Source organism: Cebus imitator, unplaced genomic scaffold (genome assembly GCF_001604975.1).
Source record: "Cebus imitator isolate Cc_AM_T3 unplaced genomic scaffold, Cebus_imitator-1.0 Scaffold45, whole genome shotgun sequence".
In the NCBI taxonomy this organism is placed as follows: Eukaryota; Metazoa; Chordata; class Mammalia; order Primates; family Cebidae; genus Cebus; species Cebus imitator.
Window position 1 is genome coordinate 6,079,081 of NW_016107360.1, and position 13,707 is coordinate 6,092,787.

The 13,707-nt window shown below is 39.3% G+C and overlaps 1 protein-coding gene across 1 annotated transcript in view; it reads left to right on the plus strand.

Moving 5' to 3' along the window:
• The window catches only part of DNAH11 (dynein axonemal heavy chain 11), a 403,839-nt gene that overhangs the window by 216,046 nt on the left and 174,086 nt on the right, over positions 1 to 13,707 (plus strand). Inside the window, exons 43-45 of the mRNA XM_017526963.2 lie at positions 3,872 to 4,022; positions 7,124 to 7,255; positions 11,941 to 12,114. Coding sequence (XP_017382452.1) covers positions 3,872 to 4,022; positions 7,124 to 7,255; positions 11,941 to 12,114 — 457 coding nt within the window. The remainder of the gene's footprint in view (positions 1 to 3,871; positions 4,023 to 7,123; positions 7,256 to 11,940; positions 12,115 to 13,707) is intronic.

Below are 13,707 nucleotides of genomic sequence, written 5' to 3' on the forward strand. Positions count from 1 at the left end.
GAGGTCTCGGAGGCAACACAACATATCTACAACCATCTGATCTTTGACAAACCAGACAAAAACAAGCAATGGGGAAAGGATTCCCTGTTCAATAAATGGTGTTGGGAAAGCTGGCTAGCCATTTATTTCTTTCATGAGATCCCTTACCCCTCCTGAGTGTGCTCTGATTTCAGTAAGGAACCTCACAGCTCCCAAGGCATATGTAATTCAGTCTGAGTCCTGGTCCATGGAGATTTGTGCTAACAAAAGCTTGGTCCAAATCCCTATTTCAAGAAGGATTTTCATGCAATACATCAAAGGTCACAGGTTAGCTAGAGAGACACCCAACTTACATTCCTAAGAGAGTTAACTCTGTCTTCACCATTAGATTTTACTTTTGGAGGTTTTTGTTTTATCCAGAATTAATGTGTAGGTATTACTTTTTGTATGTGTGACCAAAGAATTCATCCAGATCATTTTCCAAAAACAATGTAAATCTTCTCTAAAAGGTATTTTTATATTTTCACTTCCCATTGCAATAAACTTCCAGTAAGCCACAAAATGGCTATTTTAGAGAAAGGCATATTTTTTCCACTCCATAGTTATTGGATTCTTTAACATCTTTAATGTCATTATATTAACAAAGAGATAGCTTTATAGTTATTAATTAATTTAATACTCAGTTACCTTCTGAGATAGATATAATTATTAACTTTTCCAAGTGAAACTCTTAAGTGTCAACGTTTTGTTTGAGTCACAACTTGGAAATAAAGTTGAAAACTATAGAAAAGTTGGAAAGGTAGTACCATGTGCAGCCTGAGATGCTTTTCCTGCAGTCACTAATTGTTACCATTTTACTACATTTACTTTCTCCCCCTCTCTTTCCCTGGCATACAGGCACATTTTCTACTTTTATTCATTTTTGCTGAAATACATGAAAGTAAGTCGGAGGCATTAAGACACTTCATCGCTAAGTCTGATTACTAAAGAGTAGATACTGTTAGATGACTCTTCGGAGCCAAAGCTTTATATCATACTCTTTCTTCTATTACTTGGAACTTATAAAATACTGTTCTGGCTTTGCATCACTAATAGTTGAACCTGAATCAAATGAACTTACTATCTTATGTCCCTACAATCCCGCTGTCTCATCTTTGGATACTGTATATACTTATAAACATGCGACTTCGGAAACAATTGGTATACACTGCTAGTCAGCATGTACTGCTAATGACTGCCGTTTTTCCAGGCCATGGCGAAAGAGGCCTTCAAGCGTCCTCTGAAGGTAGACTTACAGTCTCTTCAATTCCTTCTATCCTATGCAACAGGTTTCAGTCCCAGAGGATTGAGTCATAAATAGAAAGTTTTCAGAGGTCTGAAAACTTTGGCTGTACTAGAAAGTTTCAAAACCACAGGGTTTAGACTTCACTTGATAAACCTGGAGCAGTTCTGGAGGAGGGAAGAACAACTGAGCTGCTGATAGGAGGACTCGTGCAAATTCTGAAAAGCCAAAATTCTTTGTTAATGACCTATGTATTGGAATTAAGATGATACATTGGGGCATTCCACTGTAGCCATTTCCTGAGGTGCGCACCAGTGTGAGCGACTTTTTTCTGTGATCTTTCGAGGAAAACATATGCCATTTTAGTATGCCATTTTCAATTGAATGTGATAGAATAGTAGTCATGTTCACATCTGTTGCATCTTTGAGAAATCATATTTTTTTGTGAAGCAGTGTTGTAACAATTGCACACAAATGCAGCTCTAAGCTTCAGTGTTTGCTGAAGGTAACAGTTTCTCCTTCTAAATTTAATGTCTGTTTTATTCCCAAATGATGAAAGTTTAGCAATAATTTCTACATAAATTTTTTAACTGTCCATATTCAGCGACATAGCCATTTTTACTCTCGATCCTATGCTGTGTGGTATGATTGATCCCTAGTAGAGGTGATTTGTCTGCCCCCTCTTTTTTTCTCAAGTAGAATCAACTCTTAACACATCTCGGTTTGGCTGGACTGACTTTTTTCTGGGGCAACTCCCACTATTCGAAGTAATGTGTGCAGTAGCACCATTTGCTAGTGGGCTTGGTAGACTTTCTCTGAGACTTTAGCTGCTGCTGCTGCTGTGACTCAGTGAAGTTGCTATTATTTACACATGAAGTGCAAAGCTCACTTTTTCCTTCTGGGCTATTTTTTGAAGTTACTGCTTCTAGTTACCCTTGCAATGGCTTTCTGCTTCCACAGAGCCCTGGAAGAAACTTTGTTGGGAAGTGAGTGTGGGTTTGTTATATCCATCAGAGCCCAGGATGCCAGCTCTTATGCCCAACAGAACACCACTGCCTTTAGACGATAGAAAGGGAGATGGAATCATGATCTGAACCTGAGTCTCCCAATGCCACCAACCCTACTAATGAGTAATGTTATATTGAGAATTTATTTGTCAGATACTAATGTAAGCACTTTGCACATGCAAACTTACACAATCCTCACAACCACCCCAGGAAGTTTAGATGATTATCATCTCTATTTATGTAGGAGAAAATTGAAGCACAGAGAGGTTAAGTAACTTGCCCAAGGTAACACAGTTAAAAATGGTGGGACTGAGATGCATATCCAGGCAGTCTCACTTTAGACTTTCCTTTCCCTGAGAAATTCTCTTTCGACCCTTCTTGATAAACTCTAGATACAAAGATTCTACTTTCCACTCTGGCAGCTGATATGGGGTAAAGTCAGTAACTGGGAGAGTGGCCGTCATTCCTTTGTCCCAGGCACTGACACCTACTTTCCATTGTTCTGTGGTTCCCACCATCACCACCACACAGAGACATTATCAGGCTACTCTTATGCAATTGGACTTCCACTGAAAAACCATTTCTCTTGGACCTGAAAAAGTTTTGACAGTTGACATTTTGTAAATTAATCAGAGTTGTGACATTGACTATTTAATAAACTCTATTGTGAAGCCTTCCGAAAAGCAAAAGGAGTCTTTTGTCAGATAATCAATCATCTTGCCTTAATGTCTTCTGATGCTCAAAATGTAAAATCTCGTTTGTTTAAAGCAGGGTGTCACTAAAATTGATCTGTGGTCATACTGCTTCTCTGCTGATTGCTAAATGCATTTATTCCCCTGGCTTCATCCTTAATGAGAACGTTCTGAGGGTTTATTTTTAGTTTAACCTAATACATGTTTGCCCTATAGACTACTATAGGTGCTACTAAGTCATGTTTTGTTTTACTGATATTTTACTAATAATTAAGGATATTTGTTGTATCAAATTGATAACATTTTGTTTCCGATTACACACACACACACACACACACACACACAGACACACACACACACACACACCCAAGAATGAAATGACCTATCAGAGCCACCTATTCGAAACTCGTTATCAGCTATCAGGTTGGAGTTACATTCAGTCCATTGGAAAAGGAGGCACTTTGAAATAGCCCCTATGGAATTTTCATCTTTTTATTTGTAACTTGATTTCTCATTACTGAATAATTGATGCCAAGATTAATCATGAAAAATCGCAAGCTGTTTTCATAAATAAGGCTTACACTCTGGGAATAGTCTCACCCCTTCAGGAAATGACATACTGCACTTCCTCATAAATGCTCAGTAATGGCCTACTTATATTCCATTATGTTTGGCTTCTAAGTGCTATTAGGAGTTTCTTTTACAGTCTTTTCATTAAGGTAAAATGGCCATTAAAACAAGTTTTTAAAGGCCATTTTAAAATATTTTCAGTTCGAGAAATAGAATGAACTCACTAAACATGTCCCTGAAGTGTTGCACCAAGCTGCGTTGAAGGTGGAAGCTTTTGACTTGGTGAAATTCTGCTTTTCAAGCCTAGTGTTCAATAAAAGCTTTTCTGTGTTCCTTTTCAGGTATGTGGCCAGTTGGATAGACAGAAGGCGGCATCAATCAGAAAAGGCCAATTTGACTATTCTTTTTGATAAATATGTCCCCGCATGCTTGGATAAGCTGAGAACAAGCTTTAAAACCATCACTTCAATTCCTGAGAGTAGCCTGCTGCAGGTTCGTCTTCCGTTATATCATTTAACATTCCAGTCCTGATGTGGTATTGTTTGTTGATCAAGACAACAGAAGTTCTTGCTTGCCCAAGAAAATGAGAAGATTTCCAGAACTGTTCGATTGCTCCAAACCTCCTGCCCTCACCCACCATGTTCCCTGCAGCTTTTTGTAAAAGTCTGTTACATTCTGATAGCATTTAAGTTTGTGCTCTGATTCTTTTCACAATCTTGTGAAAGAAGGTTGGAACCATATTTCACTGATTTTTTTTTTTAATATCCCCAGATAGTTCTTAGCACATTGTAGGTGCCAGATAGGTGTTTGTTGAATCACTGTGTTCCTTTCCAGTGTCTTAACACAGAATTAGAAGAACAAAGTTGCAATAGCCTCACTTATTTTTCTGGTTCCTAAATAACTTTCCCAGAGAAGGTTCAATATGTTTTCCTTTTTTGAAATGGAGTCTCGCACTGTCGTTCAGGCTGGAGTGCAGTGGCACCATCTTGCCTCACTACAAACTCTGTCTCCTAGGTTCAAGCGATCCTCCCGTCTCAGCCTCCCGAGTAGCTGGGATTACAGGTGCCCATCACCACACCCAGCTATTTTTTTTTTCATATTTTTAGTAGAGATGGGGTTTCACTATTTTGGCTAGGCTGGTCTGAAACACCTGACCTCATGATCTGCCCTCCTCAGCCTCCCAAAGTGCTGGGATTACAGGCATGAGCCACCGCACCCGGCCAGTATGTTTTCTTAATACAATAAATCTGTGCAATTAAAGATGCCAGCCAGAGAGTAAGAAAAAGCCTCTGAAATCTAACATCTAGGTGCCACCACTCACAGATCTCCTCCTCCCAAAAAATATTTGTGAAGGCGTGTCTGTCTGGATGAAGAGTTCATAATATCCCAGGGATATATTTTTTTCTGATCTTCATCTTGAGACTGCTGGAAAGAGTGAAGGGTACATATGATATGTTGTCATGGAACCCAGTGAAAATAATTCACAGCCCACAGAAATGAAGGTTGTGATCTTAATCTCAGCATGAATAAAAACCATCTAGCCCTTAAAAGTAAAAAACTTCACGAAAAGGTTTATGATCAGAAACCCCCCACACCCTTTTTGCCTATAGAAGCAAAATTGCTTTCTATGTACTTTGTTACCATTAAGTGACTGTTACCAAATTTATTTGACGCTAAATTAGAAATAGTCACAAGCATAATAAGAAGAGAAATTCTGTTCAGGTTTTTGGATAATCCACACACCAATTAAATAAACGATAGTCTTCAACAGTAATTATCTGAGGTATAATTTATTTCTGAAAGCAGGTCTGAATTTATTCATAATGAATTAATTATGTAGTTAGCCTAATTAGACATCCTCTGGTGTAATACTTGCAGAAAAGCATGATCGTGTTCTTTCTCAAGTTGACTTGTGTATTTGTGTGACTCTCTGTGGTGTGAACTTTTCCATTCAAGAGCAGTGTGAAAATAGGTCAGTAGGAATTAATATGACTTTTGCTCTACTTCTTTCTTCTGTAGTATTCAGAAATGGCATTTAATTTTTTAGTTCCTGTTAGGCTGTTGTTTTATAGAGTAATTTCTCTCTTGTTACTAGCAGGTATGGATATTTGAAACAAAATGAATATAAGAAGATAGCAACCTGAAATGACTCTCTTGAGAAATTAATGCACCCTGTTTTCTGATATATGACATTTCTTTAAGTTTGGGAAGGTGTATTACCTCTTTCAGATTATGCATTCAAGTAGGATTTTTTTAAGTGCTGACACAGAACTCAAAATGTTTTTCAAGTACTGTGGGAGAAAATAGAAGCAGCATATGACCTTATTAGTGTCTTAATCTCAGCAGATAGCTTCACATTGAGACCCTTTAGACTTTTTTGTTTTGATTTCAACAGTTGCTTAGAGCAACACATCTTCTACTAAAAGTAACAAAGCCTCAGAGTTTTCCACTGTTTTTCTTAACAGCAAATTGGTGAGTTTTATTCTATTAAAAGAGTATTTCAAATTGGGAAATGTGGCACAATGCAAAATAATAGAAATCAAGAAAGAAGTCTTAAAAATATAATAGGTCCTCAACAATTTAAATGAAAAGTATTTCCCCATCTTTTGTGGCAAGCAAGGAAAAACACACACACAGTCCTGACCTGATTTGTGATCGCTTGCATTGCTGTGTATGAAATAGAGATGAAAATCTATTGTTGCCTGAAGAAACTGGAGGAAGAGTCTGGAGTTTTTAGGACCTGTGGCAATGCTCATTAACGACAACAGTTTCTGTGCTTTGGAGAGCCAGCCCCCAAACCTGCTCATTACTGGTTATGATTTCACATGGCGGAGGCCTCTGCAGCAGCCACCTTCCCCTCATTGCTGATGCAACTGCCCTCAGCATGGGCGAGCTTCCTTAGGACCCCCGAGCATGTTGCCATTTCACCTGGAGAGTATGAAGAACGTTCCTGAGTTCCTGAACAGCATTTCTTTCAAGGTTAAATTTAGTTTGGTGTCCAAAAACTGCCACAGGCTTAAGCTGCCCGTCCAGCATTCTAAATTTATGACAAAAGGTGGGAAAATTCTGCCAAAGCACTAACGGAAAGTGGCTTATCTAAATGTCCAGCAAGAGGGAAATAGTCAAATAAATGTCTGTCCATCATATATATATATATATATATATATATATATATATATCTAGAGAGAGATATCTATCTATCTAGAGAGAGATATATATATATCTCAAGATAGATATAGAGATATATATATATACACACACACACACACACACACACACACCCCACACACACACACCCTTTTTTTTGCTTATATGTCATTTTGGTTTGTATCATGATTATTAACTAAATTGTTTAAAATTTTATTTTTAAAAATAGTTTGCTGTTACCTAGACCATTTTGGTTGAAAGTGACAAGTTTTCTCCTGTTAATTTAGACACCCAAGGTGGTAGTTTTTGTCTCTCCCAATGTAGCAAATCGTAGTTGGGAAAAGCTATATACTCTTTCAAGGATAAAGTGGAGTTAGAAAAATGTCCTTTAACTTACTCTACTATTTTTTAAATGTCACCTTATTTGACAATTTCTTTTTCTTTAGACTATATGTGTTCTTTTGGAGTGCTTGCTGACTCCTGAAAATGTACCATCTGACAGCCCAAAAGAAGTTTATGAAGTCTATTTTGTGTTTGCTTGTATCTGGGCTTTTGGAGGTACCCTACTACAAGATCAGGTATGTTTAGAAATGGTTTACAGGACCAGTTTCCAGTTTAGTGTGGGACAGGGTCGGTGGGAGGTTAAAATATGTGATCCATATCTTTTTGTTGTATTATGGATTTGTACTGCATGCCCTGTTCTCTCCTAAGCCCATGCATTGTCTGGATATTCCCAGAGAACCATCCCTGATGGTTCTAACCCCAGCTGACAATGCCAAATCCATACCCTCCAGCCTGGCTGTGTCTTCTGAATCTAAGGTTTCATGTTTCCTCACCTCCAGCATGCTTTTCTACAAGAAGCCCCACTCATTGTGCCTGAGACAGACCCCCTCTTGGGCCCCATACTCCAGCTTGCCCCTGCTCTTCCTTCTTTTCTTTTGCTTAGTGGTGCATTCTTTCTTGTAGCTCCAGTTAAAAATGTGGGAGATATCTCTCTTCCTTATGACTCTCTCAGTTTCACCTGTAAAATAGATGCCAACTCTGTTCCCTCTTCTCCATCCCTGTAGCCTAAATTCAGGGGCAAATCATCTTTAGATTGCCCTGGCTGTCATAGTGTCTTAGTCCTCAGATGGCTATAACAAAATATCACAGATTGGGTGACTTAAGCAATAGAAATTTATTTCTCACAGTTCTGGGGTCCAAAAGTCCAGGTTCATGGTGTCAGTGTGGTTGAGTTCCGGCAAGGACTCTGTTCTCACCTTTTACATGGCCACTTTCCCACCATGTCCCCATGTGACAGAGAGAGAGTAATACTGGTTTCTCTTCTTATGAAGACATGAATTCATCATGAGGACTCTGTTTTCATGACATCATCTAAATCTAATTGTATCCCAAGGCCCCACCACCAAATACCATCATACTGGAGGGTGGGTGTCAAAATATGGATTTGGGGGTGGGGCAGGGGGAGGGTCACGATTCAGTTTGTAGCATATGATAACCTTCAAATGGGTCTCCCTGTCTCCAGTCCCTCTTACTTCTAACCGGCCTCATGCTCTATTCCCAGTATAGTCATTTGTGAACCATAGTCAACCCTGGCCAATTCCTTTTGCACTGGTCTGAAATATTCATGCCTGCACAGATTGCTTGCATAGCCCTCTTGTGGCTTGAGTTCCTGTGGGAAAACACATGAGACAAAAATTTGCACGAGCACACAGATCCCATGAACTGCTTAGGCTTTCCAAAGTGCAAAGTGGGAATTTTTCAACTTTGAAATTTGCTGATCGAATTGCCACCATGCACGTCTATGTGTAGTTTTTATCATGCGATCTTTACTGTGATTCTTCAAGATGTCCTCTTTGCACAAATCAAGTAAAGCTCAGAGGGCAGAGTAACTTGTCCGAAGTCATACTGATGGGAAATGGCAACATCGGGATTCCCTCCCAAGTGTGTCTTTCTCCAAAAGCCACACCTTCCATGGCACCTCAGGGCCTCTCATGGTCCTTCTATGGGTACCCCTGAATTTTTACATTAAAAATAGGTTGGACACATTTTCCAGGCTTCCTGATTCTTTCCAGATATAAATGGAGCATTTACATTAGAAGGCATCACAGCCAAGAGTGACCTATATTTCTGTTGGTTTGCTCACTGTAGATCCAAAAATAAATGGTTGATATTATTCGTTGGCCAGTCCCGCTTCTTGCCACTAGGTTGCCATAACTTATGCCTATTATTATAATATATTTGGCACTCCCGTAGCCTCCTAGATCTTATTTCAGCCATTTTCAGAAGCCAGATTCCTTCTGTAATTTCCAAGTGTTTTCTAAAGATTAGCAGCTGGTACTGCGTGAGCGAGAGTCAAGTGTTCATGTCAGGGACTTCAGGTGGCTTTCTGAGAAGCACGTTTTGCAATGTGTTTGGGTTTCTTGTTATGAAAGCCACATGCAGACAGAAGCCAACTCTCTTCCTCCACCAGGTATTTCTTTCCATATTTACCACAAGTTTTTTCCCTTTCTAGGACTGTAAAATGAGGTGAGATGTTGAAGGCGGACATTTTCCCACTTCTTATAATCCCTCACCTCCCTCCCAGCTGATCCTCTTTAACCTTTCCAATTTCCAAATGTATCAGCCTTCTCCCTAGTTATATAAGCCACAAGCTGGATATCACTGGCACCTTCCTTTCTTTAGTAGTTAACATGAGCAGCAGCAGCAGCAGCAGTTTAATATTTTCAAAAGGGCTCTAACTACAGAGCATTCAAAAGAAGGCCATGAGGTTGGCAGTGTGAATGAAACAGACATGAGAAATGTTCTCAGGATAGCTACTTGGTAGCTTAACCAATTGAGTGCCTAATATGTGTCAGGGAATGTGCTTAGAGCTTTATCATAGGGCACTTCATTTATTCTTCAAAGACAATAAAACCCTATATGGATTGGTACAATTATTCTTCTTTTATAAACAAGGAACTAAAGCTTAGAAAGGTATATTAATCTGCTTCCTGGCACAAAGCTAACCCATGACTAAGCCAGGTTCAAACAGCAGCCGGCTGACTTAAGGACCTGTATTCTCAACTGAAGTCATTGCAGCCAATCTCCAAAACGGAGTTTCAAATCAACTTTCTCTGAATTCCCATTAACTGCCATCATTTCTCACTTGGCTTCTGAAGTAGCCTTCTCAGTGTGTTTTCTATTTATATGTTTACTCTGATAATTCATCATCCACTCAGCAGTCGGTGATTTTTTGCAATGTACATTAAATCCCATGACATGCTCCAGAGTTGAATACACTTGAAAGGTTCCTTATTGCCTTTAAGATAACATTTCAAAATTTTTAATTCTATTTACAAGGCCTCTAAATCTAGCCCTGCTTATCTCTCTCTGTTTCTTCCTCTGCCATTCCCTCCCCCACTCCCCCAACCCCAGCTTCTTGAACACACCAAGTTCTTTCATACCACAGGAACTTTGTACATGCTGGTCTCTTCCTGAAGTGGCACTTAAAGACGCCTTCCCTGAACTTCCAATTAAAATGAGTTGCCTCTGTTATTCTCACTTATAGCAGACTTTACTTTCAAGGCAACTGTTCATTTCTGCATATGTTGACTTAGCTTCAGCTGCATGAGACATCCTCATGTTCCTCCTGTGTTCTTCCCATAAACTCTGAGAGGAGAGACTGTTTTCTTCCCTTGTTTAGAACAAATGCATTTCAGTTGAATGAACTAATGAATCAAAGATTTGTCACCAAAATCATTTTGCCTATGTAGTAGTTAGGTGTAGCAAAGTTTGATATAAAGTGAAAGTTAAATGCAGCCTGCCTACAGAGAATGGTGTCATATAAGTACTATCATGTTGTGGGGCGAAGAAATGTCTTCTGCCACCAATCTGAAAATAATTTAAATGAACCTAAACTCATAACTCATGCATAGGGTGTTAGAAGGATGCACTCAGCTGGTTTGGAAGATGGCAGAGAAAGTTCTCCCTGCAAACACCACTACCCTCTGCCCAATTTATAGGCCATAATCTGGTGACATAGGTACATCAAAATAAAAGCCCTTTAAAAACTTCTCTGGGGAAAAAAAATCACAAAAAAAAGTCAAAGATAAGAATGAGATTGTCAAAAGCAATAGACAGACACAGTATTTTTAAGAGTTCACCAGACTCACCATGTCAGATCAAGCCATGGTTATTGGAGTCACTGAACCAGGTCTTCTGTGAATATTAAAGGCACTGAGCCAGGTCATCCTATGAATATAGGAAGCATTGAGCCAGGTCATCTGTGGATATGGGAGTAACTGGGCCAGGTCATCCTACGAATATAGGACTCACTAGGCCAGGTATCCTCTGGATATAGGAGACACTGGGCTAGGTCATCCTGTGGATATAGGAATCAGTGGGTCAGATCATCCTGTGGATATAGGAGAACCTGAGCCAGGTCATCCTGTGGACAAGGGCATCCCTGGGCTAGGTCATCCTATGGATATAGAGGGCTTTTTCTAGTTGTTATACACAGTTGTCTTTTTCTTTATTTCCCAAACCCTAATCTAGCAGTAAATGGCTTATATCTATAATCGTATTAAAACAAGCACCTTCCAGTAAGGAGAGCCTGTTTCTTGCCGCTGTAAATCTCTCTGGAGGATGAAAGTTGGTCCCCAAAGTTTTCAGTTGGACCCCTTGGATTTGGTGTGGTGGGAAACCAAGTCCACGCCTTTCTCCATTCCTCCATCTCTCATGCCAGGGATTCCCAGAGTTAGAATTCCAGAGATCAACGGAGTTTCAATAATGATTTGTAGGAATGGTATAGAGTTCCCAGTTGTTTTCTAAGCAAGAGCATTTCAAAAAATAACTATTTATCACCATAATTTTATAAGGGAAAAAACATTTTATCACTGAAAGGGCCAACATTTAAAGGACAGCATTTAAATCAAATAATGTTACTAATTTTTAAAAAGTACTCCATTCTTATTTTCCCCATTTTCCCATAAATTAATGTGAACATTGGTAGAAGTGAGCACCACTGTTCAATAGTGACTACCTAGCACAGGAATTTGCATGATATGCTGTCATTAGATTAAATAACCAACAGGTAATCTGGCATTCACCTAACTTTACCTTGCTTTTTAAGTTAGTTATTTCACAAAATTTGTACTTGATGGGTATATGGCAATTTTAGGTTTCTACCTCTGTGACAGTATTACTTATTATAATTTGTTTCTTTTTGAATCATTTTGAATACCTTTGAGTCTATCTTAAGGGTTTCTTTTGTTCTCCATAGCTTTCTAATTATCAGGCTCACTTCAGCCGGTGGTGGCAAAAAGAGATGAAAGCAGTGAAATTTCCATCCCAGGGAACAATCTTTGATTATTATGTGGACCACAAAACTAAGAAATTCTTGCCCTGGGCTGACAAAATCGCCAAATTTACTATGGATCCAGATGTGCCCCTGCAGGTAGGTGTGTGGAACATAGCAATTGTATTAGCCTATTTTCATATTGTTATACAGAAATACCTGAAACTGGGTAATTCATCAGGAAAAGAGGTTTAATTGGCTCATGATTCCACAGGCTGCACAGGAATCATGATGCTGGCATCTGCTGGGCTTCTGGGAGGCCTCAGGAAACACAATCCCAGGGGAAGGGGAAGCAGACAGTTCACGTGGCCAAAGCAGGAACAAGAGAGAACAAGGGGGAAGGTGCTGCACACTTTTAAATGACCAGATCTCATGAGAACGAACTCACTATCATGAGAACAGTACCAAGACGGATAGTGCTAAACCATTTATGAGAAACCACCCCCATGACCCAGTCACCCCCCACCAGGCCCTGCCTCCAACATTCTGGATTACAAATCGACATGAGATTTGGTGGCGTCACAGATCCAAACCATATCAGCAATATTCAAGTGACAGTGTGCTAATGTGATCCCTTAAAAAAAAGTCTTTTTTTCTTTCTTGCCTGGTGAATAAATTATCATGTTAATATGCTTAGCATATGATATCTATCATTGGGGGAGAGGAATCTCAGCTATAGGAATGCTTACTGAGATAGCTGTTTTATCTCTCCATCCTCTTTTAAAACAATATTACAACTTAATTCTGCAATAACATTGTTCTTTATATTTTCCTAGAAATGTTGTGAGTTTGTAAAAATTGGAGGCATATTTCTGTTCAGTGATTCTTTCTGACCTTAATGTAATTTTCTTAGATACCACTTTTCACATATAACGCTTCTTTTACCCTCCTGCAGTCAAAGGAAGATGTTTAATCTCCTCTACTCACGTGTTTCAAAGTCATGTGACAGCTGATGATCCGAATGAACCTTTCTCTCTCTCTTTACTGTTTGTTTTCATAGATTGCTCTTCTACATTTCCCTTAGAGTCAGTTATTCTTTGATCATCTTATTCTGCCTCAATCTGTTTTCCTATTTTATTTATTCCTTAGGATCATGTCATTCTGATTCATTTTGGGGCTTACTATTTTGGAAGTGCTGTATGAATGGCATGTCAGTGATTCATGCGGCATTTATTAGGAGGCAAGCAGTGCCAAATAACAGAAAGCCCAGTGCATTCACTTCCTGGAGCTGCCATAACAAAGACCAAAGACCAGGTGGCTTAAGCAGTAAAAATGTATTCTCATAATTCTAGAGGCTAGAAGCTCAAGATGGAGATACTGAGGGGTTTTGTTTCTCCTGCAGCCTCTCTCCTTGGTTTGCTGATAGGCATCTCTTGCTGTGACCTCATAACCTTTTCTCTTTGTACACATTCTTGGTCACTGTCTCCCCGTGTGTCTAAATTTCCTCTTCTCCTAAAGACACCAGTCACATGATTAGGGCCTACCCTAAAAGCCTCATTTAACTGAATTATCTCTTTTATACGTCCTATCCCCAAATACAATCACATTCTGAGGTATCAGGGGTTGAGGCTTCAGCAGATGTATTTTGGAGGAGTCATAATTCAGCCTGTAACAATCTGCCCTCTGGACCTCCAAAATTCAAGTCCTCCTAACATACAAAATACATTTACCCTATTCCAGCAGCCCCAAATT